The sequence below is a fragment of the Orcinus orca genome, chromosome 10 (genome assembly GCF_937001465.1).
Source record: "Orcinus orca chromosome 10, mOrcOrc1.1, whole genome shotgun sequence".
In the NCBI taxonomy this organism is placed as follows: domain Eukaryota; kingdom Metazoa; phylum Chordata; class Mammalia; order Artiodactyla; family Delphinidae; genus Orcinus; species Orcinus orca.
This window is the reverse complement of record NC_064568.1, coordinates 3,479,883-3,506,036: the sequence shown is the minus strand read 5'-3', so window position 1 is coordinate 3,506,036 and position 26,154 is coordinate 3,479,883. Positions and strand designations below refer to the sequence as shown.

The window sequence follows — 26,154 nt, the reverse complement described above, 5'->3', positions numbered from 1 at the left end:
CAAGGCAATGTAGGTATAATCATACCCATTTACCAGATAAGGAAACTGAGGCTCAGAGTCGGGGAGGAAACGTGTTCCATGACACAGAGCAGCACGGGGGCTGGGAACAGTGTTACTCCAAAGCCAGATGCAGACCCCAGCTGGCTCTCATTGACATCCCCAGGGGGTTGGGGGGAGGCCTGAGTCCTGGAGGGATGGGACGTGGGGGTTAAGAAGCACAGGAAATGACCATGGTGTACGTGGAGTCCTGCCTGTTGTGGAGAGGGGGCAGAAAGCTGGGAAGGCCGGAGGGCAGGATGGGTGTTGGCAAGGCTCTGGAGGATCAGTTTCCCCGTGGGGGCCAAGATCACGGACCCATGTGCCCCAGGAAGCAGAGAACACAGCCGTGGTTCCAGCTGCTGTGGCCACACTTAGGACTGCCAGTGATGGCCTGGCCAGTGACCACCTCATGCCCTAGACAGAGGTGTGTTGGCCCCTTGCCCGAACGGCCTGTGTGCCATGTCCCTCCTTGGCCTGCCTGGGTGCCCCATGCTCCACGGCACACGCCACTACTTTAAGGCCTTGCCCTTCTAGTCGTACCCATGGCTCTCTGTGGACCACAGCCTGTGGCTGTCCGTTTCCCCGTGCCGAGGTCAAAGACTCGAGCTTTGGGGCAGACAACATCCTGCTGCTGCCCTGGGGCTGTTTCCACTCCTGGGGTCCCAGAGGAACCTTCGCTGGCCGAAGCTGCTGCAGGTCTGCAGAGGGGTGTGAAGGGGTGTCAGCAGCTCACTCACAGCACAAAGAGGGCTTCCAGAACCAGGTTCGGGGGGGGCGGAGGCGGTCCCACCCAGGGGCCATCCCCTCGCTCTGTACATACCTGGCTATCCAGTCCAAGCAAGAGAAGCATAATAAAAAAAAGGATGGACCAAAACGTGGGCAGCGGCATCATTGTCACAGCTTTCGGGTAGGCAATGAAGGCCAGGCCAGGACCTAACGGAAGAGAAGATGGGGAGGGGCAGAGGGGAGACATCAGCGCCCAAGCCGCCCCGAGCCCCGGAGCCACACAAGACACTCGGGTCTGAGGCGGGTCTCCCAAGCCCCAGATGCAGGGTCCCGCCTGGGGGAAGAGGCCAGGCCTGTCTCACTGTGGGGTGGGACGCGCCGGGGCTCAGGCGGGGCCCCGTTTTAGCATCTGTCTCCTATGCAGCAGCACAGGTGGCCTCCTCACACGCCAGGTTCCGAGCGGACACCGGTTATGGGGTAGGAAATAGGACCAATCCTGGGACTCGGTCTGCCGGCTTGGGAAAGGAGGACCTCCCCCCAAACCAGAGAATCACACCAACGTTTGCTGGAAGGAAGCAAAAACAGGGAGCGTCCTGACTACTAGAGTTATCTGACTACTAACGCCCTGTTTGCAAAGAAAAGCTTTCTACTGAAACACTAAATGAGGGGCCAGAAAAAAGAACACAGAACCACGCCCCGCGGGGCCGATGTCTCTTGCGGGTGCATCTGTGCACCCACTGGAGCACCGTCACAGCCAAGGCCCAAAGCTGGAGGGAGGCGAGTGCAGGGCAAGACCCCAGGCGGAGAGCCCCCCAGGCTGCAGTCCAGTCCTCGGCCCACCACCTCCGCATCACGTCACCATACGCCCTCTCGGGGCCTCAGGCTCCCCACAGAAGTGAGGGGCAGGTTCCCATACGTGAACCCCAACGAGGCTTCTCCTGCTCAGATTCTTGGGTGCTGGTGCCATTTCCCTGGTAAAGGGCTCTGGTCTCTAGGGAGGGCCGTGACTATTTGGAGGCAGGAGCCCCACCGGCTCTGGGGGTGCCTCCAACTGGAAACGTCCCCTCTCGCCTCCAGTCGGCCTGAGAGAAGACACCGGGGGAAAGACGGAGTTGTAACCGAGACCTGTGGGTCCACCAGACGGTCGGGAGCCGCCAAAGAAAGGAGACAGGGAGGGCCTGGGCTGAAAAAAAATAGAGCAAAATCCACAACTCAAAAACAATTAAAAAAAGGCAAGAAATGTGAAACAAGGAGGGCTGGAGGGCAGGATATTTGAAACAGGTATCAGGAACCAAATGAATGGTCTGAGAATGAAAAAAAAAACTTTGATATAAATTGGAGCCAGAAACCACATCGTACGGCGTTGACCACACGCGTGGTGGCGAGGGCGAGACCCTATACAGCCAGAGTCCCCCAACGTAAGGAAAGCCCAACGGTGACTGTGACCATGTCCTCGGAGGCGATGGTGGAAAACCCCCGGAAGAGGTGGAAGGGTGCTCGTCCCAACCCCAAAGCCCCAGCTGGAGTAGTACCCGCATTTCCACCTGGCTGGGGCCCCCTGGGCCCCCCAGGTCAGCTCCGGCCCGACTGGTAGGCGGCACCGGGAGGAATCAATCCAGCCGCTGCGAGACAGATGTAAAATGGGGCCCTCACCCCACCTCTCCCCCGCCCGCCCGCTGGGCCCTGAAGCTTCTCAACGGCTGTTTCTGTATTTCAGTTTTGCCTTTTTCAAGCCAGCCTCCGGGGGAGGGTCTGAGCATCCTTCTCTGAAAGCACGGGAACTAGAGAGAGAAGTCGGGGAGACACGGCAGCCGCTGGAGCCCCTGGGGCAGCAGAGATGCCCCGCTCTACGCTTCATTTGCAATTTGCACTCCGTTCGGCTAAATAATTATCTTGTTCCAATGCACTTCGCTCAATATGGTGCTTGTTAAAAGCTTATTAGCGAAATAATCACCCTTGATGTGTCGGCTGTTCAGACATCACCGTGGGGAATAAATGACAAGGTCTTTGAAGTGGACGGGAATAAGAAACAACTTATCTTGACGATGAATATGTATATAAAAGTATCTAGCTGTCCACAGAGAAAGATCTATTTCATATACTGACAGATCTATTGAAAGATCTATTTCACATATTTCATAATCTCCCACTGCCAAATTCCCTCCATGCTCCTGGCGATTCCCCATCAATCAGAATTGGTTTGCATGCCCTCAACCGGAAAAAAAAGCCATTTGCAAAGGAGATGTCAACTGTCTCCCCTTCGTCACTCTGCCAAAGTCCCACACGCATGTGGTTATTTCACTTCTGGAAATACTTTGTGTCCTCAGTCTCTGGCCTGCCTCTGGGGGCTCTCAGGGAAGGAAAACTATGTCTGAAGGTCCGATCTGGGAGCGGGGACAGTGGAGACAGCTGTGGGGCTGAGGCGTGGGCTTGTCAGGCCTGTCTTGCAGCACTGGGCGTGGGAGGAGGGGGCAGGGCAGTGAGCATCTTCACCGAGTAAGGGGGGAAGCGGGGCCTGCGGCTCCGAGAGGCCGGAGGAGCCCAGAGGTCGCAGGTGTGCATGGTGGGATGGGGAGGCTGCAGGGGGATATCCTTGTGTCAGAGGGACCTGTCCAGGAGACCCCAGCTCTGACCCTGACCAGCCCAAGCAAGGCCCTAGGTGTCAAGCTGTTGACCTCATCTGCCGTGGTGACATCTGAATTCATGATGCTGGGGCACCCAACCCCCCAACACTAGGGTCCCTGGCTGGGGAACCAGGACACCAGCCCTTGTTTCCAACAAGGGCAAGGGTAGCGCCATGTGGGGACTCCAGCTGTGCCTGACCCTGGTCTGTGATCCCTGGAATTAGGACCTCACGCTCTCCTCTGGGCCTGGGAGGGGCCTCAGCCTAGGGCCCTCACCTGCTTCCAAGTGGCCCCTGAGAGGTTGTGGGAAGTCAGGTGGTCAGGCTGTGAAACGGCAACAACCACCCTCCAAGTGACCTGGGCAGGATGAGCGGAGGCCGCAGAGGCCGGAAAGGCGGACCTTGGGGACCCTGGGAATAAGGTTCTCACTCCCACCTCGAAGCCCCCGCAGCCACAGAGCTGGGGTCCAGGACTGGGAGCGCCCACGGGCACGTCTCAGAACTGGGACACCTGTGCTTCTGACGCTCTAGGATTCTAGCAGCTGAAGCCCTCGCAATTCTCGGGTTCCAGAACCATCTCGCTGGAACCCCAGGATCCCAGCCTAAGACCCCAGGCTTTGAAGACTCTGATTCTAAGACTGTCTCTCCACTGGCAGGTGTCTTGCAGGAAGTGCCCCACCAATGGGGCCCACACCCCAGGGGGGTGATGGTGTCCCCAACAACCTTCCCCCAAACTGGACCTGTCACCGTCCCAGAGGGTGGCCTGCCACACACCCTGTCCCTCCCCCACCTGGGCCTACGGTGGTGCCTGACACAGGGCAGAGACTCAGCAAATCAAGAAACAGCGGTGGAATGAATGAATGGGTTCGCTTAGAGGGGGCGTGCTGGGAGCAAAGTGCAAAATACAGAAACCAAAGCTGAGAAGGTGGTGATGGAATGCCGATTGGTGGCTGCCTTGGGCCTGAGTTAGGAAGTGGTTTCTGTTGCTGAAACCAGGAGTTTGCTGGAGAAGGACAGGGAGGGGGAAAGACCACATGAGAATAGCTGAATATTCCCCAACTTAACCAACCCCAATGTTTCTGCCGCCCCTTGGGCAAAATTGCAATTGGAAGTGTCTAAAATTTAGCTTTTATACTCTTTGATACTTGGGGGACGTCTTGGTGGGGGGGGTCCATTTCAGAAACCAGGCTCATCCCCCCCACAAAGCCCCCTGGGGGGTCTGGCTTCATGCCTGCAGTACTCGGCTTACACACTAGGTGGCAGTGCCCACCACCACTGCCACCGATACCACCATACCTGACTCAGCCACATCAGCAATGTCCACCCCTTGCTCTTGTGCCATGAAGCCCAGGATGGAAAAAATTGCGAAGCCAGACACAAAACTGGTACCACTGTTCAGGCATCCCAGCAGCATACAGTCCCTATGTTACACATATGTCAGGGAGCAAGTTAATTCACAACACAAGGAAGCCACGCTCCCTACTTCTTCTCTTTTTTCTTTAAACATCATCATCATTTCTAAGGCCCACCAGGCCCGCTGGTGCGACACTTGCCTGTACGAGTTGTACTTGTACTTGTTGTAGCTCCCCAGCGAGGTCATGGCCCCCAGGCAGATGGCGTAGGAAAAGAATATTTGGGTCCCAGCATCGATCCATACCTGGGAAGGGTGCGGGGGGAGGGTGGCAAGGAGAGAGAAAAGGAGACTTTAGAGCCGGCTGCCTGGAGGAGGTGGCGCGGGTCCCTGGCCACCGGGCCCCGAGGACAGCGCCTTGAAGTATGCAGGTTCTTGATGCAATTAGAGCGTTTGCGCTGGAATCCAAGCTGCAAGGAATCCTAGAAGTCTAAGAAGCCCCCCAGTCACTCAGCATCAGGGTTAAGAGGCTGGCTTTTGAAGCAGAGGGACCTGGATTCCAACTGTGGAATGATGTAAATATGACTCCTGGAGCCTCAGTTTTCACATCTGTAAAATGGGCTCCACTGCCCTGCCCCACAGCGCTATTTTGCAGGTTCAAAGAGTTAAGATCTAGCCCAGTGTCAGACACATGGTAAGCCTGTAAGTCAAGGCTGCTACCATTATCGTACTTGTTATTTTCTGGGGCCCCCGAGTTGGAAGGGGGAGGAATTCCTGAATGGATTATGCAGGCAAAGCTGTTCTCCAGAACCTTCATCAAGTGGCTCCTGACGGCCAGGAGCGCTGCCTCCCCAGCTGTCCTCTGACGATGGCCAAGCCCTTCCCACCTACCTCCTGCCCAGGGCGAGAGGACAGTGGGGAAGAGACCCGAAGCATCACAGGCCCTTGGAGGCAACCTAAAGGCTGAGGACCCTGCGGACAGAAGGTCCCCAGAACCCCAGATGGGCCAATAAACTCTTCAACTGCCTGCGGTCATGTGGCTGAGTGCCTGGAGGTGGACGTTTAGTATTTGCCCCCCCGGCCCGACCTTCTAAGTGGTCACCAACTCTGAATTCCATCCTCAGACAAGGAAGCCCAACTCTCCCACCCCCACGATGCAGCCCTCAAGGCCGCTGTGGCAGAGGAGAACAGCTCATAGCGACTTCTCTCCCTTACCTGGCGCAATACCTAAAGAAACTTTATAATGGGCCCGCCTCCGGAGTCCTCGATGTGAAAAGATACACGCAGCCGGAATGGCCCACGAGCACCGTGAACAGCCCCCCACAGCCCAGTGGAAAAGTACCAGGGCTGACGGCCCGGCTAGATCTGTGTGCCCAGAACCACAGACTGCTTCAGCTTCCTTTCCCCACACCGGCCCTGGGTAGGAGGGGGGCCAGGCTGCCCTGCAGTACCTGTGGGTCCTCCAGGCGGCTGATGTCGGGGTACAGATAGAACTTGATGCCTGCACCTGCACCGGGCAGCGTCAGTCCCCGGACCAGCAGCACGAGGAGCATAGCGAACGGGAAAGTGGCGGTGAAGTAGACGACCTGCAAGGGACGAGAGCGATGAGGGGGCCTGCTGCTATTAAATTCGAACATCCTCTCCGAGGCAGGCATTCTGGAGTGGAGCTTGATATTTCCCTTGCTGGGTGACTCTGGGCATGCTGCCTACCTTCTCTGGGCCTCACGTGCCTCACCTGTAACCTGGGTATAATACAAGTACCTACCTCATAGATGTACTGAGATTCAATGAAAAAAAATCTATAAATATTTACTAGGCCCGGGAAATACAGGGAACCAATCCCTGCCCTCATGGAACTGACATTCTAGCAGGTGAAGAAGGAAAATGCACAATACGACAGTAAACTATTACGTGTGTATGCCCAGTGGTTGGCCCACAGAACGTAGCACAGATCAGCTAACATTACAACCATTAGTATGACTCATGGTTCAGAACCAGGTGAGTGTAGGTTCAAATCCCCGCTCTGTCCCCTCACATGCTGTGTGAACTTGGGCATGATGCTTAACCTCTCTGGGCCTGTGGCCTCACGTGTAAAACGGAGGTAAGAGTAATAGAAGGCCCTCATTAAGGGACTAGGCAAGGATTCAATGGAACGAGGCTCACAACGTGGTCAAAACAGTGCATGGCACCTAGGTGGCCGCTTAGGTGCTTGAGCAAGAAATGGGGCCTGTCGTTGGCCATGTGATTGTGCAGGAAGCAAACAGGAACTTCTGGAGAGGGGAAACGAGGATGGGGAAGGCCTCCACTTCCTTGGGGGTGCAGGAGGCCACAGCCTTCCCTGGGTCACGCAGCACGTCCCAGGCAGGCCTAGGTCAATCAAGGTGGGGACCAGAGATGACCCGGGCCAGGCCTTTCCATCTCCAAGGGCCCCGCCCTACTTTCTCTACTCCTCTTGTCCCGAAAGTACCAGCCTTCATACCTCCTGTAGCCTCAGTTCGTGGATGGATTTTCCCAACTTCTTCTTCAACACAAGAAGTTCCCAGGCAGGGTTTACACCTGAGAGGAGCTCGAAGATGCCTGGCTGAATGGACAGTGAAATCCTGCTATTTCAGCAGGGCACCGGCTGAGCCAGGCCTCCCCAGCACCAGCCCACTTCATGCTCACCACACCCCCAAATCGGTACGTTGGCTAACCTGCTGCTGGAGAAGGAACTGAGACTGGGCAGGCCTCCCAGACTTCTTCAAGCCACCACTGTGCTCAAGGCCTGCACCCAGCAGGCAGAGGGTCAGCCCCGAGCCAAGGCATGAGGCATCTTACTGCACGGTGCAGGACATGCAAAAGTCCGTGGTGACCAGTGGAAATGCTAAGACTAGCTCACAGAGCCCCTGACCCCCTCTGAGGGCCTTGAGGCCAGGGGCCCGGGGAGGGACCACTGCATGGCCAATGCACCCATTTTACAGGTGAGGAAACTGAGACCGAGAACAGGATGAAAGGCCCGTGGCGTTGGGGGAGGGGGCAGTGCCAGAACACTGCCAGGCACTTCTGGACTCAGGCAGGTAACAGACACCGACGGGGGGGTGATAGAGCCCTGAACCTCGCCTAGCTGCCATAATGGAGCCCAGTTCTCAGACAGCTGCCATCCCTTTGAGTAGAAACAACTAGCAGGGGGCTTTGGAAAAAGGAAAGAAGGAAGCTTTCAGGGCCTGTCGGGCTCAGCTGCCTTCAGTCAATATCACCAGCCAGCATTTATTGAGTGCTTACTGTGTACCTAGTGCTAATCCAAGTGCAGTGACTTCTACACTCACCTGGTCCTGCCCTAACCCCATCTTGAAAGCAAGGGAACTGAGGCCCAGAGAGTCTGTCCCTTGCCCACAGGTCACACAGCATTTAAGCAGCAGAACGGGGGCAGCCTAGAACCTCCTCCAGTGACAACAGCACGGCAGTAAAAAGCCCTTCAACTGGCAGTTCATTCAATCCTCCCAAAGACCAGAGGGAAGCTGGACTCCCCAAGGGCTCTACGGCTCAGGTCAGAATTCAGGCTCAGTGACAAGCTTGCTGTGAGACCTTGGGCAAGTTACTGCCCCTCTCTGGGCTCCATTTCCCCACCTGTCAAGTTGGGGGGCTCAAACCAGCTGGGCTCTAAGGTTTCCTCCAGCTCTGCCAGCGGGAGGGGTGGAGTGGCTGAGAGGGTCAGCTGGGGTTGCACAGACTGGGGTCCGTATGCACCTCTGCACCCTCCCAGCGGGTGGCTTCCCCACTCACCCTAGCAGCAGGTCCTCCTGAGGATCCCAGGCTGAAAGGGCCACCCTCCTTCCACCTCTGCCACACCCTCCCTGGACGCCCCTCTCCCCCGGGCCTCAGTTTCCCCAGCCACCTTACTGTCTTCTCCCGAGGCAGAGAGCCCTCCATTTCCCAGGGACCGGAAGGCAGACGTGGAGGGTGGAGGCAGGTCAGGAAGCCACGGAAGGGGTGAGAGAAGAAAGAAGACCAGCCCGCAGGCCGTTCCTCCCTTCCTGCCGACAGGCTCACGGCCCCTAGCTCAGGGCCCGGAGAACAATGGCTGCTGACAGCGGCGGGGCGGAGGGCAGCTGCTTCAAAGCCTGAGGGCCCCCTGGGCTGGGCGGGTGTGCGGGCTGTGGCCAGAGGGCTTTGTGTCAGGGACACAGGACACCTCCCGGGGTGGGGGTGGCTTCCCTTGTTTCCACGTATTTAATTCGTTTCACAAGCACTTATATAGCGCTTGCTGTGTGCCGGGCGCTATGCCAGAGCTTTATGCGTGTTAACTCACAACTGGAAGAAGTAGGACTATTATCACCTGCATTTTCTAGATGAGGACACGGAGGCCCAGTGAGGTCACGTCAGCTGCTCGGGGGCCCAGGGCCAGTAGGTGGCAGAGGTGGGATGTGGTCCAGGCCAGCTGGCTTGTGTGTGTGTGTGTGCGTGTCCGCTGTCTTCCCCAAACCCAGAACACAACAGCCCACCTGGTTATGCCACCCAGCCGCCTCTTTGGAAAGACACCCTTATTTTGCAGAATTTGTTGCTGAGGACAAGCCCCTGGGAGCCATTCTCTCAACTTCTCCGTGACTCTCCAGGGATGCTCGTGGGAGATGCTGGTGCCAGCCACCACCAATGGGCCTCTGGGTGGGGCCCAGCAGGCCTTGCCACGGGATGTGGTACTTTTCCACTCTTGCTGGCAAACCTCCGTGGCTCCTCTGAGCCCTCGACCCAAAAGCCCTGTGGCCCAACTGCCCTGGAAACTTACAAGGACAACGCTTCCTCATTCCTTAGGGACGGTCGGGAGAGGGTGGCTGGCCAGGCAGGGGGGAGATGGGCTTGTTTCCTGCTGCCCTGAGCTTCCTTTGAGAAGAAGGCCTGGGCAGCGTGGGTCACTCATCCCAGAGACCTGAGGCCGAGGGTCTGGAACCAGCGCCTGGGCAGGTCCTGAGGGTCCTCACAGCACTCCTGTTGGGGGGTGGGTACCGCTACTCATTTCACACAAGGGGAAACCGAGACTCAGAGGGGGAAAAGGACTGGCCCCCAGTCATGTAGGCTATAGGGGCAGAGCTGAAACCCCAAACCAGGTCTGGCTCTGCCGGCCGCCCCTGCTTGTTTCTAAGCTCTGGACAGAAGAGCTGCCTTGGAGGCTGGTGATGGAGAGGCCAGCGCCTGTGCTCATGTCTGGGACCAAACTGCCATTTGGGTCCACAGAGTTGCACTTCCTGTGTGAGGATCTGGGCCTCTGTGTCACCTCCCTGGACCTTACGTGCTGGGACTCGCATCAGACACGACCGTCAGGCTAGCATAGGGCTGAGGGCGGAGAGCAGGCGACAGGCACTGAGGCTAGGAGCTGGGCTGCCCGAGTTCAAATCCCACCTGTGTGGCCACGACAACCTGTGTGGCCTTGGGCAAGTTCATTAACCTCTCTGCACCTCTGTTTCCGCATCTGTAAAATGGTCGTAAGAACCACACATACCTCAGGCGTCAGGAGATTAAATGAACTAGTAAGTAATAATCAGCACTGAGAACAGTGCCTGGCACACACGTGCCACAGAGCATTTGCCGCCATTATCTCCATTTCTTGAATGAATGAAGCAGCAGCAAATTCGGGGCCAAGTGTCAGACCCTCAGAAGGCTGAATATTACAAAAAAGGGAGCTGAGACCCAGAAAGGCGAAGTGATTGAACTCAGGTCCTGAGCCTCCCAGGACCCGGCGCTCCCTCCTTCCACCCCCTGCCACACCAGGGTCAGCCCCTGGAGCGAGGCCCTGGCCAGGATGAGGCCGTCCTGCTGCCCGTGGGCCCAGCCCCCCTGGCGGCTGCGAGCCTGGTCTGTGGCCAGGGCTGGAAGTCCCGGCTGGCGATGGGCGGATAGGCAGGCGGAGGGGCTTGAGGAAGTCCACTGAGCCTCACTGTGTTTGTCTTGGCTTCTCCCGGCTGGCCCAGGCCCTGCTATTGTTCTGGGAACCACACCCGCCCCTGGGGGCCTGGAGCCTCGTCTCTGGGGGCGGGCAGGGGGACCTCTAGCAAGTCACGTCCCTCAGCCCGCCCCGATGCAGCCCTACACCCGCTTTGACTCTACTCTCCGGCCCCAGCAAGTGTCTCAAGCACTGCTCACCGTTCCTAGGGGACATCAGCTCCTCCATCAGACTGGGGGCTCCCCGAGGGTCTGGTCATTCACACCTCCGGGCCTCTGCACGGCTCACCCTCACTTCCTTCAGATCCTTGCCTCGAAGTGCCCTTCTCGGAGAGCCTTGTCTGGCCAACCCCCTTGAAACTGCACCTGACACTCCTGTTTTCCTCCATAGCTCTTGTGGCCAACTGACTCCTGTATGGTTTACACCTTCCCCTTGTTGCAACCAACAAGTCTGTCAGTTCCTGGACAGTAGGGATTTTTGTCTGTTCTGTGCACCCCGGGCCCCATGCCCACGGCAGCGCCCGGCAGATGGCAGAGGCTCTAAGCACACGTGCGTAAGTGTGTCCGCAGTACTGCTCAGGACCAGGGTCCACAGAGCTTCCTGATGGGCTCGCCTCCACGTGGGGAGCAGGGACTGGCGCCTACTGCACAGTCTGTGCCGAGCACTGTGCCGGGTGCTGACACAGCTTGCTTTAACCCTCACCCATCTCTGGATGAGGAAACTGAAGCTCAGAGGGAGGGGCGACCTTGGACAAGTCATTAAGGAATCCCAGCCCAGTTCCCTCACTGTTTAAAGAGAGGTGGTAAGGAAACCGCTCGCACACAAGACGGTGGAGGACATGGAACAAGACTGGAGGACGTGCGTCCCAAGGAGCGGCGGGAATACGCCACGTCCCCTCTTCCTGCCTCTCGGGGTGGGTGATGTCAGCGGGGGTGTGCCCGTGCAGATTTCTGAAGCCTGGCCCGCTTCCTTTCCAGATTGGGTTTTAGGGTCGCACGCAGGTGGCTCTATTCAGAGAAACAGGTGGAGGGCGTGGGCGCGCAGGCCTCCATGCTCATTCTGCCTCCACCACCGGGGACCCACCTCTTACCCGGCGTGTCCCAGAGTACTGTTGGGGTCTCTTCAGATCCATGACTTTGCCTAAGGGCCTCTTTGTCTGGGGTGAATGTGTACAGCAAAGGCCCCTTCTCCAAATGACTTCACCCACTGCCCATCGATGTCCCTCAAATGCCACCTTAACTTACTCTTTTGACCTTTGAGGGCTTTTTGATCTTAAAGAGATTTTCCCCCTATCGAGATGCAAATGACAGGGGTCGGGGCATGATAGACGGGGGGCACGTAGGGCAGATCAGCCAACACCTTTGCTGTGGCTTAGTTAGTGCCCTGGGTTCACACCTGTGATCCCAACAGAACCCTCTGCACGAATTTCTGTCATCAGAAAAACTATGGTGTCATATCAGCCAGTGTCTTGGTTATCAGGTAATTGCTGTGCTCTGCTAACAGGTAACATTTTTGTTACAGGCTAACATTTTCATATTGACAATATACCGCTACACCTAAAACCTGAATTATAAGGTAACATTTTAATTATCAGCTACCACCTTTGCTAATAGCTAACATCTTGGTCATCATGTAATATATTAAACAGCAGCAGATACTTCAGTTACAACTAACACTTTGGTTATGAGCGAACGACTTAATCATCAGTGAAAGCTTTCCTTAATAACTAACATCTTAGCTACCAGCTGAAATGCAAATCGTAAGATAATTCAGTTAATCTGATTTAGCAGCAAAAATCCCAGTTGGTGCTTCTCAAACCTCAGTGTGCATTTGGATTATCTGGGGAAAGTGTTCAAAGGCAGCTTCTGATTCTGTTGGCCTGGGGTCAGCCCACAGGTCTGCATTTCTAACGAGCCCCCAGGGGATGTGGAGGCTACAAGGGTGCATGGGGTCGTAGAGAAGCTGGTAATTAACAATGCAGTTACCAGCTACCTTATCAGTGGCATCTCCAAGGTTTGCTATCTGCTAACATTCACACTGCAGCCCACTCCCTGATGGGGAACCAGGGGTGTGTGGGAGCCTGTGCAGGCTCAGGAGAGCTGACAGCTCAATTGCAGGAACTTTTTTAGCTGGTCGTTGAACCATCAATAACTTCTAATTGGACCTGGTGGGGATATTTACATCATGAGATGGGCAAATGCCGCACACCAGGGCTCTGTATTTGCTGGGAGGACTGGTTGATCAGGACCAGTTTCGAGCAGGAAGACCTGGGGGCGCAGGAGATGGGGGCCGGTCTCCATGAGGCAGGGGAGGGACAGGAGCACAACTCACTTTGCCCGTGGACTTGACGCCCTTCCAGATGCAGAAGAAACAGACCAGCCAGACGAGGAGAAGGCAGAGAGCAAGGTCCCACTTCAGAGCGCCCAGTTCGTCAATTCCAGAAGACAAGCTCAGCACATTGCGCCTTCAAGCAAACAGAGCCACAAGTCAGACGGGGCCGGTCAGGGGCCGAGAGAGCTGACGCCTGGATTCCAACAGGCTGGGGCTCAAATCCTGCCTCCGAGCTGTGGAATCCCATTGGTCTAGGGAAATAGTTAACACCTGTGTCACAGAGTCGTGGGAGAGGCCAACAAGGGTATAGCTTTGGACTCCTGAGTCAGGCGAACCTGGGTTCTACCCAGCCAGGCCTCGGGCAAGTTAAGTTAAACCCCTAAGCCTCAGTTTCCTCATCTGTGAATCGAGTGCTGATTCACGTGTGATTGATTCTCGCAGACCCTTCCTCAGTGCCCACTGTGGGCCAAACACTGGGTTCCCACGGGGCTCCACCATGCAACCACTTGACTTGGGGCTAGTTATCCAACTGCCCGACCTCAGTCTCCTCATCTCTAAAATGGGAACAACTACCCTCCCCCAACATTCTCTGTCCTGTCCCTCTTTTATTGTACTCGCCCCTGTTTCTTACCTGGATCTCTCACTAAAAGGTAAGCCTCAAGGGGGCAGAGTGTTTGTTCTATCTGTGGCTGTAGGCCACTCACACACCTTTTTACAGGGTTAGGAAAAAGCCCACTCGAAGTATCAGATACTGGCCTGGGATGCAGCCAGCAGTCGGTAAACCTCAGCGGTTGTTACTGTCGTGGCGCAGAGACCCCAGTGCAGCTCCAGACACCTACCTAAGCAGTGCCGTTTCCTCCCCTGCTCCCTGCCAGGGTTATGAAGGGCTCAGGAGGAGGTGAGTGGACGGTCTGAAGGATAAGCAGCACGAGGCAGCCACCAACCCCGACCAGCATCACATGGCAGAGCCTGCCTCTTCGGAGTCCAAGAAATTTGCTGACCGAGGCAGACGCACGCAACACCTACTCAGACACACCCCCGAGGGGCAGGAGCCTTCTGAAGCTGGGTTGGGATGACGCAGGACGCTGGCAGCCGAGAGACCACGAGACCTAATGCCCAGAAAGTGTCCCCACGGTCCCAGAGCTCCGACTGCTGTGGCAGTGACCAAGGGCAGCCACGCCGAGCACAGGGACGTCGGTCCACAAGGGCCACTGCCACCGAAGTCACAGGAGTCACAGGAGATGGGGGCTCGTGCTCCCTGGGGAGAAGCTGGGTTCCCTCTAACGAGTCAGCTCCCGGTTCGAGGGCCACAGTCTCAGGGACGAGAGGCAGGAGGGGCGTGCGACCTTGCCCTCAGTTTCCTCTTTTGTAAAACACGAATACTAGCTCCTGCCCCCAGACCATCCCCAGCTCTCAGTTAGTCTGTGGGATGATCCCCACGGTCAGGGCTCGGAAGGCCCACTGGCCCAGGACACGTTCTCATTGCCTTTTCCTTTTTTCCCAAAGAAGCTTCAACACGAGGACCTTGAATAAATCCAAGATTCCCACCTCAGCTGGCATTCAAGTGAGGCCTTTCTTCTGGTCACACCGACATCGAGGGGCTCCATCAACGAGCTTTTCTAATTTATCTCATCTGGTCCAAGGACTAGAAGTCACTTGCCCCATTTTACAGATGGGGAAAACTGAGGTTTGGAGAACCAATCATCCACGGACACACAGCCACCAGGTGGCAGAACTGCCACCCTACACCCGGGCTGTCTTGATTCCCAACGCCAGTGTTCTCTGGACTCCACTACCTTGCCCCTCTGGTTAATAGAGAAAACAGAGCCTAAGCTTTGAAAAGAATCTCTCCAGGCCTTGCTTCAACAGGGGTCACTGGAGCCTCAGGGCAGGGGGCATCCTCACAAGGCAGGCTGTGGGCCAACCGTGTCCCGGCTGGGGCCCTGCCAAGCACGTGGGTTTGGCGTCTACAGCAGCTTTAGAACAAAAAGCCCTTCCCTGTGCAGCCTCCAGAGCTCGGCGCCTTCAATGAAAGCCCAGGGCCTGCTGGGCAGCAGCCAAGGACTCCTTGTGAATGGGCTGCGTCGGGTAGGCACCGCTCCACCGCCAGGCACACCATCCCCGTGCTTCCAGGGAGGCTTCCCATGATGCTCCGGACGACCAGCGTCCTTCTGTCTCCCAGGCCGCCCTCTCACACTGGACGTCGCCCTCAGGTGAGAGTCTGTCTTGCCTACCAGACTCTAGACACACCACGGCAGGCACACAGCAGGGGCTCAGCCAATGCCGAGGGGGTGCCCAGTCACAAGACGGCCTTTCCTTTTCTCCTTTAGGGCAAGTTGGCCAAGAGCTTGAAACCCCAGAGCCCCAATTCTGACCACACCCAGCCCGCGCCAGGTCACTGGTGCCCTTCTGCGTTCTCTCACCACCGTGCTGGGCAAACCTGTGGTGCCCACTATGGACGGGAGGCTGCCACACGGCCTTGCTCTGGGCAGCTGACCAGCCACTGAGGCCACAAGAGGGAAACTGAGTCACGCACTTGCTTCTCCACTGCTGGTGGCAGTCCCCTTTGCGGTGCCCTCCTGCGACAGTTTAAGGCACGTTTTCTGTGACCCAGGGGTTCTATCCTAAGACTCTCCTACAGTTACATCTGCAGGTGTGGCCAACGACAGGGTCCACCCCCAGCGATTCATCTCCACTCTGTCGGAGGGAGCAAATGACTGGAAACCATCCAGATGGCCATGGGTCGGGGCCCAGCAGGCACTGAGCAGGCTCCTGGCGAAATGTTGCGCAGCCCTTAAGACCTCGGGACTCTCCCTGTACGCTGATAAGGGGTGACGTCCCAGGGGCGAGATAAGTGAACAGAGAACAGTGCTGAGGCTGCCTCACTGTGCGGAAGGCGTGCACACGTGCTCAGATTCGCAGACTCTGGCGGACACACAAGACAATGGTGCAGTCGCTGCCCCGGGGGATGCAGGGGCGGGGGTGGTGCGGGGACTCACTTGGCAGTGAATATGTTTTTTAAACTATTTGAATGTTTTCAACGTGCTCATATCACCTTTATAAAAATTACTTTAAATTCTTAAAAATGCTTGCATGGGGCCATGCAGACATTCTAGGAATGGAGTGAACTTGTCTCATCAAACAGCAGTTGTCGTAACAGAGCCCACTGTAGGCTCGGGGCCAAAGTAACCGACATCCTTTCCAAAGTCATCTCAGGGATAGCCGAGGAGGCCGGAGACTGTGTGAGTCCATCTGAACCCTTTCTTGAAGGGACCCAGTTTGAAGGACCCTTCCCTGTCGGGCCTGCACAGGCTCAGCCACGAGGCACAGACCAGGATCTGTTGACCCTTCTCCCTCTGGTGCGTGGGAGTGCTCAGTACTCTGTAGAGTACTGTGCCCCAGAGGGACTGCCATGGTGCACTGCCCCTCACCAATGCCTCCTAACCTCGCCTGGAGGCTGCACAAGTTACCCCAAATCTGGCCACATCGCCCCAACATTGCCACCACCCCTGTCCAGGCCCCATTGCTCCCCAGGGCTGTTTCAGCAGCCTCCTCACTGGTCTTCCTGCCCCCACTCTCACCCCCAGTCTGTTCTGATTAAGACAGAATCTGGCAATACCCAAGTCAGGTGACACCCCACTTCTGCTCCACAACCCCCATGGCTCCCACCTACCTGCCCCATTCCTTTTTGCCTCCCTGAATAAGGTGACCAAATACTCTATCATTCAGACCCAGACATCTTAAAGAGCGAGGGTGGTGCCTATTAATAAGAGGCTGGGACCATAGGCATAAATGGGACCTGTCCAGGACAAGCTCCGTGTGTAGCGGTCCCATTTCAATGCTCATCCTCGTGGCCCCTTCCCCTCCTCCTTTAGCCACACTGGCTTCTGGAATGTTTCCTGAACAGGTCCAGCACGCTCCTGCCTCAGGACCTTTGAACTGGCTGTTCCCTTGGCCACTCATTACATGACATGCCACCCCACCACCTTCAGGTCTCTGTTCAAATGCCACTTCACCAGGGCAGCCTTTCCTGGCCACCCACTGTAAAAAGCATCCCTGGTCACTCTCCTTCCCCAGCCCTGGCTTTATTTTACATCACTTATCATCGCTTGTATATTACAATTTTACTTGTATCATCTGTTTAATGTCTGTCTGTCCTACTAGAATGTCATCTCCATGGAGGCAGGACCTGTGTCTCTCTTGACCACTGCTGGATTCAGAACAGTGCCTGGCACACAGTGAATGCTCAATAGACATTAGTTGAGTAAATTAATTATACCCATTTGGTTGATGGGGAAACTGAGGCTCAGAGAGGTGCAGTAATTCATCTGAAATTACCCAGATTAAAAAAAAAAAAAAATCAACCCTAGGCCTGGTTCCTTTTTCTGATCCCACCCTGGGGAGCAGCCACCCATGCACTGGGTACCATGCTTCCCTTCGAGAGGGGCCCCAGCATCCCAGGCTTCCCTGCATCTCTCATACAGAGAGGAGGAGACCTAGAGGTGAGCTGCATTCTTGTCCAAGAATAGTAATGATTCATTCCAGGGTGGGATCCAAAAAAGAATCGCCTGGACGTCTGTTTTGAGTCGGCCGCCCCGCTGCCGTCCAGCCGGCACTCAGAGATGTAAATACGTCCTCCGAGTGGGCCAAATCGTTTCCTTTTGACTGCCGGCCAGCCATTTATTGGCGATGGCTCTTCCCTGGAGACTGGCGGAGGCAACAATTATAAAAGAGCCCATCCGCCCCAAGCATGGGGCCGCACAGGGCTCTCTCCGCCGTCTCTCCCTTCCGATAGCTGCAGGGGAAGATTGGCTGAGCAGGGCTTGTTTGCAAATATGACTCATTTCTTTGATTCTAATAAAGTCTAATGATATGTGCTGAGCTCCCAGGGGGCTCTGGAGGAACCGGGGAGGAAGGCATGGCTCCAGGATGATGGAGGGCATTTAGCCAGATCTGGCCCCACCCGTCTTCCAGGGCTGAGGGCGAAGCAGGACCCTCGGGACTGAGGTGACCTCAGAGCAGGGGCGAGCAAGGATGAGGCTGACTGGGGGCAGAAGCTCTGCTTCCCCCTCACAGAGCGATTCAGAGTTAAATTATAAAGCCAGTGTGAAATGACTGTCTCAGGGGCCCGGGTGGCTTTCAAGGGAGAAGGGCATCTCACCAGCTCCCGCTGATAGTGCTTTAGTGCTGCAGACGGGGTAGGCGTGGGGACCCAGGCCAAGAGAAGACCCCATGCGTAACCTGACAGTGGGGTCACACACACATGGCACAATGTTACCTGTGACCGTGGACTTGCCCTGGACTTATGGCCGGTGGGGACACAGACCCTGGAGGTGGCGTCCAGTACTGGAGACCAGGGCTGAGCTCTCTGCTATGTGTAGCTGCCTGTGTAACCTTGGGTAAGTCACTTAACCATTCTGGTCCTCAGCGTTCCACCTAATAAGCCACGCCCAGAGGCTCCATCGTCAGCATACCGCTTGTTCTAGCTCTTTAACACTGAGCCAGGCTGTGAGGTGTTAGGACCACGCTACCTCTGAGCTCTGGAGAGGTGGTGACTGCACGGAGGCCAAGCAGCAGGGACCCCGGGCCAGAGTCACTGTCCCTGCTCTGGGAGACAGGAGCATGGCCCGTGGCTCTCCAGCAGCTCCTCTTGTAAAACCAGAGCGGGCAGAGGGGCTGGTAGGGATGGTCGACCAGGGCCTTTCCTGTCCAGAGCCAGGAGGAAGGCTTAGCTCTGTGGTGTCTTGTTATCTGGAACCCCAGGTAGCTCCCGAGCACTGTCAGGCCTCTTTTGCCGAAAGAAGGGCCAGCTCAGGGGCCCGCGTGTCTGGTGCAGATGAGAGAGGTGAAGCCAGTGATGGCCGGGGCTGGGCTTTGGCTCGAGGGGCCCGGAGACCAGCCTGGAGAGGATGCTTACTGCTCAGCAGCCCAGTGGGTACCGGCCAGCGACACCTCAGTCAATTCCCAGCAATTCTCCCTCAGTGGAGATCCCAGAGTTAGTCACTGCTGGGCTGGTGGCTATTTTCAGGGGAACTCATATAAGCTAAGTGTCACCTTAAAGGGAACCCACATACTGAGGGCTGAGCCCTCTGAGGCTCTGTATACAGTAGGCACTTAATATATGTCCCAGCCTCTCTCTCACCAGTGTGTTCCTTGAGTAAGTCTAGAAAACACAAATTCAATCCCATGACTCCCCTTCCCTCCTCCTTAGCTTCCGTGGCTCCCTCTCTTAGAGAACAAAGCCCAAATTTATCTGCCTAACATCCAAGGCCTCCATCCTTCTCCCTGGCCCCATGTGTCCTATCCTCCGGCCAAACCAATGACTCACTGCTACTCATGTGTTTTACGAACGCTGAGCCTCAGCATGGCTGTTCCTTCTGTCCAGGATGTCTTTCCCTCTCTCTTTTCCAGCCTAGTGACCTCCTACTCATCCCCCAAAGCCCAGCGCACATGGCCCCTCCATTTGCAGATTGGGAAATGAGGCCAGAAGGGTAGTGACTTGTTGCTCCAAGCTACACAGCCAGGTGGATGCAAACATGGAATGAATAAGAATCAGCACTCAGTGAGCACTTACTCAGTGCTGAAACACTCACTTAATCCTCCCTGGCTGGGCAAGATGATGATCATGGAAAAAGCCACGAGAGGGTTCTAAGCCGAGAAATGACGTGTTTGGATTCACAGCTGACTGCAGAGATGCAAAGGTAAGGTGGAGAGAGCAATAAGAGGCCATGCTGGGTCCGGGAGAGGGATGAGGGGGTCCTGTGGGGGAAGGGCAGCAGTGCAAGTGGGGAGGGGGGCTAGGCTCTGGATATGCTTTAAACAGAGAGCCAAGAGGACCGGCGAATTGGATGTGGGGTTTGAGGCAGAAAGGAGTTTGGGATGATTCTTAGATATGTTCCCTACTTAAAGGGCCTCTGCAAAGATGGGACGAAATGACAGGGGCAAGTCCCTGGGACGATGCTCACGGGAGTCAGTTATTCCACACGAGTTCTCGTTCCCTCCCCCTCTTTCATGCCCAAGAGAAGGGAAGGCCCTTGAAGGCAGGTGGCCTCAGCCTCTCCACTCTCACGGGTGGCAGGAAGGTCCTCTCCTCTCCTCTGTGGACCCCAGTCCTCCCTAGGCTTCTAAAGAGGGAAGGTTATGCGTGAATGTTCAGGTGGGCTCACAGAACCCTGCCGGGGCCCAGGGGAGGGTGCGAAGGCTAGAGCGGGAGGGGCGGCCAGGCGGGCGGCCGACATTCTCTGGACTGGGCGAGTCTATGTGGACCATGTGAGGATTGGGAAGGTGACTGCAGGACCAGGATGTTTCCAAAGATAAATCCTGTCAATGTCTTCTGGCTCAGGAAAGGGAGCTCGGGCACTCAGAACGGGGGTTCTGGAAGGCAGGAGGCCTAGAACCCCCCAGGAGGGCCCAGGCTGGGGGACAGGCAGGAGAGGAGGCACAGGTATGGACCTCCCGGCTCACGTGAGCTCCTTCCCAAGAGCCCTCGGGCCTGAGATACAGGGCACAGCCCCTTTGTAATAGCGGGACCATACGGGCACCTGAGAATGGGCCATTCTTAGTCCCTCTGAAGTTGAGTTTCAAATGTCCCCAGGGGGCAGTTTTATCCACAATGAGGACACTAAATTAGGAGTAATGGCCCACATTTATCAAGCAGGCTCTCAGGGCTGGCCATACATGAACTTGTTCCATTAGGGCGGCCCTACAACCCTAGGAGGGCAGGGTTATGATCTCCCCAAGTATAGCTGAGGACCCTGAGGCCCAGAGAGGAAAAGGCACCTGCCTGAGTTAGAAATGGCAGAACAAGGGTTTCAACCCAGGTAGCCAAACCATGCCTGAGGCAACGAGGCCCCGGTGGGCACCTGAGTAGCCGGGTGAGTGCCAGGGCCCTAGGTGGTCAGGCTGTGCCAGGCACGGCAAAGAACGGACAGGGCTGTGGTCTCGGGCCCCATTCAAGTGAGAAGAATGAAGTACCTGCATTTCTTTGTCTATAAACTCAGCTGTCCAGAGGGTGGGGAGCAAGGGGGGGGGATGTGTCTGTAATGGTTTTTGTCTGCAAGAGGGAAATATGTCCATGGAAAAGAGCCCCAGTTCCAGGAGCCCGGGTACTCGTGAGCACATACTGAAGGCCCGCGTGTCAGGAGACGGACGTGGACCACCTGGGTGAGGCCGACTGGACCTTTCTGGCCTAAGATTCCCCAGCCCTGGTCCTAACGCTTGGCTGGGACCAGCCAGCAGTGAACTCCCTCTTCTGTGGGCCTGCTCCTGGGCCAGGTTCTAAGAGGGGGAGAGACACCTTGAAGCAGCAAATCCACACACAAAAGAGAGGGAGTCTCATCTTGCGATCATGAGGGGCCGCCCCCTTCCTTAACACCGTCCCCTGCCCCTGGCTCTCAACCCCACGCAAGGCCTCACCTGTTATTTCCAGGATCGAAGGGACTACTGAGCAGTCAATTTAATAGCTCATGGAGAGCAGGAAAAGCAATGCACTAATACATTTTTGATTCATCTCCAAGCACTGTGTTAGAAGGACTTCCCGGTATGTCAGCTAAGAGCTACCCAAACTTCAGGCCTCCATGTTCTGCCTTTCTGATGTTTGGTCTATGTGTATACTTCAGCAGTTACTGACTCTATTGTGGAAAACTGCAAAAATGCCCATAATTCTCCATTCCTCTCATAAAGAGACAGAGCCTATTTCCCCACCTCTTGAGTCTGAGTCTTGTGGTTGTTTTTGGCCAAGGAGACATTAACAAAAATGGTGCAAACAGAGGCTTGAAAAGTGCTCCTGCGCTGGGACTTCCCCATCTGTTGTTTTTGGAATGCTGAGCCACGTAGGAACAAGCCCAGGCTAGCCTGCAGGGTAATGAGACCATAGGGACCAGTTGCCTGTGGCACCCCAGCCAATAGCCAGCCAACTTCCGGAAGAGCTACCCTGGTGCCCTACAGCTGACCTACTATCGAGGAAACCCAGCAAAGACCAGAACTGCCCAGCCAAGCTCAGCCCAAACTGCCAAACAGCAGAGCCGTGAGCCAAGTAAAATAAATGGCTGCTTGAATGTGGGGATGGGTGTTACCCGGCAAATGCTAACTGAACATATTTTTCACGCTAGCTACTCACCTCTTGACTTGAGTAACTACTTCAGCTTCATATATGCATTTTTCTCTGTGCAAAAACAGGTTTGATGTGCTAACTATATTTTTTCTAAAATACATTAAGAAAACTATATCATTTTCAGACAACATAAGAACATATACCTGCCTTTGGGAAACAATCCTCACAGAGATCCCATGGGTGTAGGAACGATTCATTCCCCTCATTTGACAGTTAAAGAAACTGAGGCTCAGAAAGGGGCAGTGACTTGCTGGAGGTCAAACAGCCAGTAAAATGGCAGAACTGAGGTTCGAGTCCAGGCCTGTCTGAGACCAAAGGCATGGATTTATCTCCAGATCTGTACCCCTCCTTCCGCCCACCCCGCCCCAAGAGAGTGGCTCCCGTATCCCTGGGGAGAAGACGAGGGAGTGGGCTGTCCACTGCCTCCTCCCCTGCCCCCTCCGTCCTCCGCGAGGCCAGCCTTACTCCCAGAACTCGGTGACGGGGGAGGTGAAGTTGGTGGTGCTGAGGGAGATCCACAGGCTCTTGTTCCTGCGCAAGGTGTCTTCCAAGCACTGGGGCGTGTTCCAGCTGTGGTTGCAGTTTGCCCAGGGGAGCTCCGACTGGAAGGACTGGAACAGGTAGTACGTGGCCCAGGCCAGGATGATGATGTAGTATATGTTCAGGAGGGACACAATCACAATGGAGGCATAGCCGATGCCTGCAAGTGTGGATAAGCGAGACGAGCATCAGAGGGAGGCCAGACCCACCACAGCCACACCCCCAACCAGAAAACCCTGGAATCTGCAGGCCTGGGGCCAGAAGGGGCCCTTCAACAGTGACCAGCAAATATCTGTAGGATGAATGGATGACTGGATGGATGGATAGGTGAAGGAATGGGTGCTTAGATAAATCAGATAGTTGGATGAATCGAAGGATATATGAAAGAGGGATAGATTGATGGATAGATGGATGGATGGATGTTGGAATGATGGATATTCACTCTGTTGGATGGATGTATGGATGGTGGTTGAAGGGAAGGTTAGGTAGGTGAACGGACGGATGAATGAGTGGATGGGTAGATGGAGGATGGTTGGATGGATAGATGGATTGCCTAACTATTGACTAGTTTAATGAAAGAAAGGTTTAATGGATAGATGGATGGGTAGATTTACACGGATGACTGAGTGAACAGACTCACACATTCTCCCACCCCTGCCAATTATAATCATGACAGTATTATCTTATGAGGGCATACTAGGAACTAGGCACAGGACTAAATGTTATAATAATAATAAAGCTACCACTGGTTTGAGGCTTACTATGTGTACAAAGCACTTTTACATGGCTATGTCGTTTTGTCTTCATAGCAATCCTTGAAGTAAGCATGTTATTTCCATGTTACAGTTGTGGAAACTGAGGCACAAAGAGATTAAGTGACTTTCCCAAAGTCACGAGAATTAGCAAAACGAGGAATTGGGACTTGAAGCCAGACAGAACGGTTCCTGAAAGGCTTCTCTTCTACCCTCTGCTGCTTAGAAGCTACTGGCTCCCTTATCCTTTAACAACCCAGAGAGGCGGGAACAGCTGTGTGGAACGAGCAGCAGCATCACGTGTACAAGGTGCTGGCGTGACCTGCGTCAGGCACGGTGCCACGCGGCCTGCATGAGGCTCCATTGTACCTGGCAAACAGTAGGTGTTCAATAAAAATTTGCTGAACCGATGAACACCAGGCCCCAGGTGACCTTTGTCCCACACTCACCGGCAAACAAGGGGCAGATCTTTTCCCAGCAGGTGATGCCCCCTTCAGAGGTGTACTGGCCTATGATTACCTCCAGGAAAAACACAGGCAGGCCGCCCCCAAACAGGAAAATGAAATATGGTATGAGAAATGCACCTGCAGAGAGAGAAGAGTGGGGTGAGGCGCGGCGGCTGTCACGGGGCCGAGGCTGTAGGTCTCCTTCCCAAGCCCTCCCGGCCAATGGAATCAGAGGGCATGGGTGAGGGACATGAGGGTAAAGGCCAAACTCCTGGACCTGGCTGAAACCTCTCCGGGTCCTGCCCACCTGTCCAGCCGGCATCACCCTTCCTGGGTGCCCTCTTGCCTTCTGCAAATCTACCAGGTTCTTGAAGTCCCTGAGCCTTTGTTTAAGCTGCGGTGCCTGCCCACCTGCCTGCCTTCCCCACATCCGTCCACCCGAAGAAGGAATGCTCAGCCCTTAACACCCGTTTCAAACGGGCCTCGTTGACGCCTTCAGCTAGCCTTCCCCGGCCCCCAGGGCAGGAAGCTGAGAAGAACTTGTTAGGAAGGGTGATGGGAAGCGAGAGGTGGGCCTCTCCAGCCGGGGGTGGGAGCCAGGGGACGAGGGAGGGGCAAAGAATTGGGCAAGGGTTCCTACCTGGTGTCCACTAATGGCTTCAGCGGGTCCATAAACCCTTTGAAACTGTGGGCAACTTGGGTCTATGTGTATGTACTTTGTTCTGGGGAGCGTGTAGGGTACTCATCAGAGTCCCAGAGGCACCTGAGACCTACAAAAGGTTAAGTAATCAGGCTCGAAGGCAGAATTTCCCGAAAGGTGGTTCTCCTGACGGGAGCAGCTCGCGCATGCCCGGCTCTGCCGGAGCGCCAGCCCTTGGCCATGGGCCGCCACGAGGAGCTGGGAGTGAGTTCTTACTACCAGTTCTTACTGTGTCAGCAAGAAAGTCTCCATCGTGTCTGACCAACTTGAACTTCTCCAACAGGAGAGGATTCTAGCTCAGAGCCTTCAACAGGTAAAAAAACAAAACCCAAAAAACTCAGACCAACCAACTAACCAGCTGACCAAACAGAGACTGTACACTTAAAAAACACCTTCACCTAAGTGAAGGGGTCTAAAGGGACAAACTTCCAGTTATAAGATAAATTGGTCCTGGGCGTGTCATGTATAGCATCGTGACTCCAGTAACAACATATTGGACTGTGCATTTGAAAGTTGCTAAGGGACTTCCTGGCGGTCCAGTGGTTGAGACTCCATACTCCCAACGCAGGGGGCACGGGTTTGATCCCTGGTCAGGGAACTAAGATTCCGCATGCCGCACGGCGTGGCCAGAAAAAAACAAAACAAAAAATGGAAGCTGCTAAGACAGCAAAATCTTAACAGTTCTCATCACAAGAAAAAAAAAATCTGTAACTATGTGAGGTGATGGATGTTAACTAGACTTACTGTGGTGATCATTTCTCAATATAGACATAAATCATATTGTATCCCTTAAATTAAAACAGGGTTTTATGTCAATTCTATCTCAATAAAACTGGAAAAAAGTGAAAATTAAAAATTTTAAAAATCTTCACTGTATTTTTTTTTCCTGGATACCACCTTTCCATTACGGCAAATGATACTGGCTTTTTACATTTAAGGTGGGAAACCAAGCTTGCTTTTGAACTACATTTGGTTTAAGTTAGAAAAGCAAAGGTTAAAAAAGTTATAAAGGAAGGAAGAGTGGGGAGGTGCAGAGCTGTGAGGGAATTTACAAAGGGGGCGTGTGAATATCTGAGGCTTGGGAGACTCCGGCCTGGCCTCATGGCACTCTTCAGAGATGGTAAACTGGAGGATCAGAGAGGGTGAGGGATCTGCTCAAGGTAACACAGTAAGACCCTGACAGAACACCACCTGATTCCTAGTCATGCTCATCTCCTGCTTCTGAGGAGTGGGCTGGGGGCTAAGCAGGCTGACCCGGGGGAGGTGAAGGTGGGAGCCTGGAAAGCCAGGCATGGGGAGGCCACCCACGCTCTGGCTCAACCCTTCTCCTCCAATGCCACTCTCTGCCCAGCCCAGGCTCACCTCCACCATTTTTGTAGCAGAGGTACGGGAAGCGCCAGACGTTGCCCAAGCCGACGAAGCCGCCAGCCACGGACAGCACAAAGTCAATCTTGCTGGCCCACTTCTCCCTCTGCGGGGGCTTCCCCTCAGCCTCATCCTCAGGCCGTGTGCCTGGGCTCTTCCCTGGGGATGGCTTCAGGATATCCTTGTGGAAGTCTTTGAGACACTGCAGCTTCTCCTTGGTGGCCATGTTCTCCTCGCTTTCTGTGGGGGACAGAA

At 55.2% G+C, this 26,154-nt stretch overlaps 1 protein-coding gene across 2 annotated transcripts in view; it reads right to left on the bottom strand.

Annotated features, from left to right (window-relative positions):
- The window catches only part of SLC6A6 (solute carrier family 6 member 6), an 80,066-nt gene that overhangs the window by 15,191 nt on the left and 38,721 nt on the right, over positions 1-26,154 (bottom strand). The window contains exons 3-10 of one of the 2 annotated variants that reach the window (XM_012538464.3): positions 25,897-26,139; positions 23,838-23,972; positions 22,562-22,796; positions 12,985-13,117; positions 6,191-6,325; positions 4,942-5,045; positions 4,685-4,809; positions 860-972 (exon numbers count right to left, since the gene is read on the bottom strand). In XM_012538464.3, coding sequence (XP_012393918.1) covers positions 860-972; positions 4,685-4,809; positions 4,942-5,045; positions 6,191-6,325; positions 12,985-13,117; positions 22,562-22,796; positions 23,838-23,972; positions 25,897-26,125 — 1,209 coding nt within the window. In that variant the 5' untranslated portion in view covers positions 26,126-26,139. The remainder of the gene's footprint in view (positions 1-859; positions 973-4,684; positions 4,810-4,941; positions 5,046-6,190; positions 6,326-12,984; positions 13,118-22,561; positions 22,797-23,837; positions 23,973-25,896; positions 26,140-26,154) is intronic. The other variant, XM_049716029.1, reaches the window with a different exon arrangement.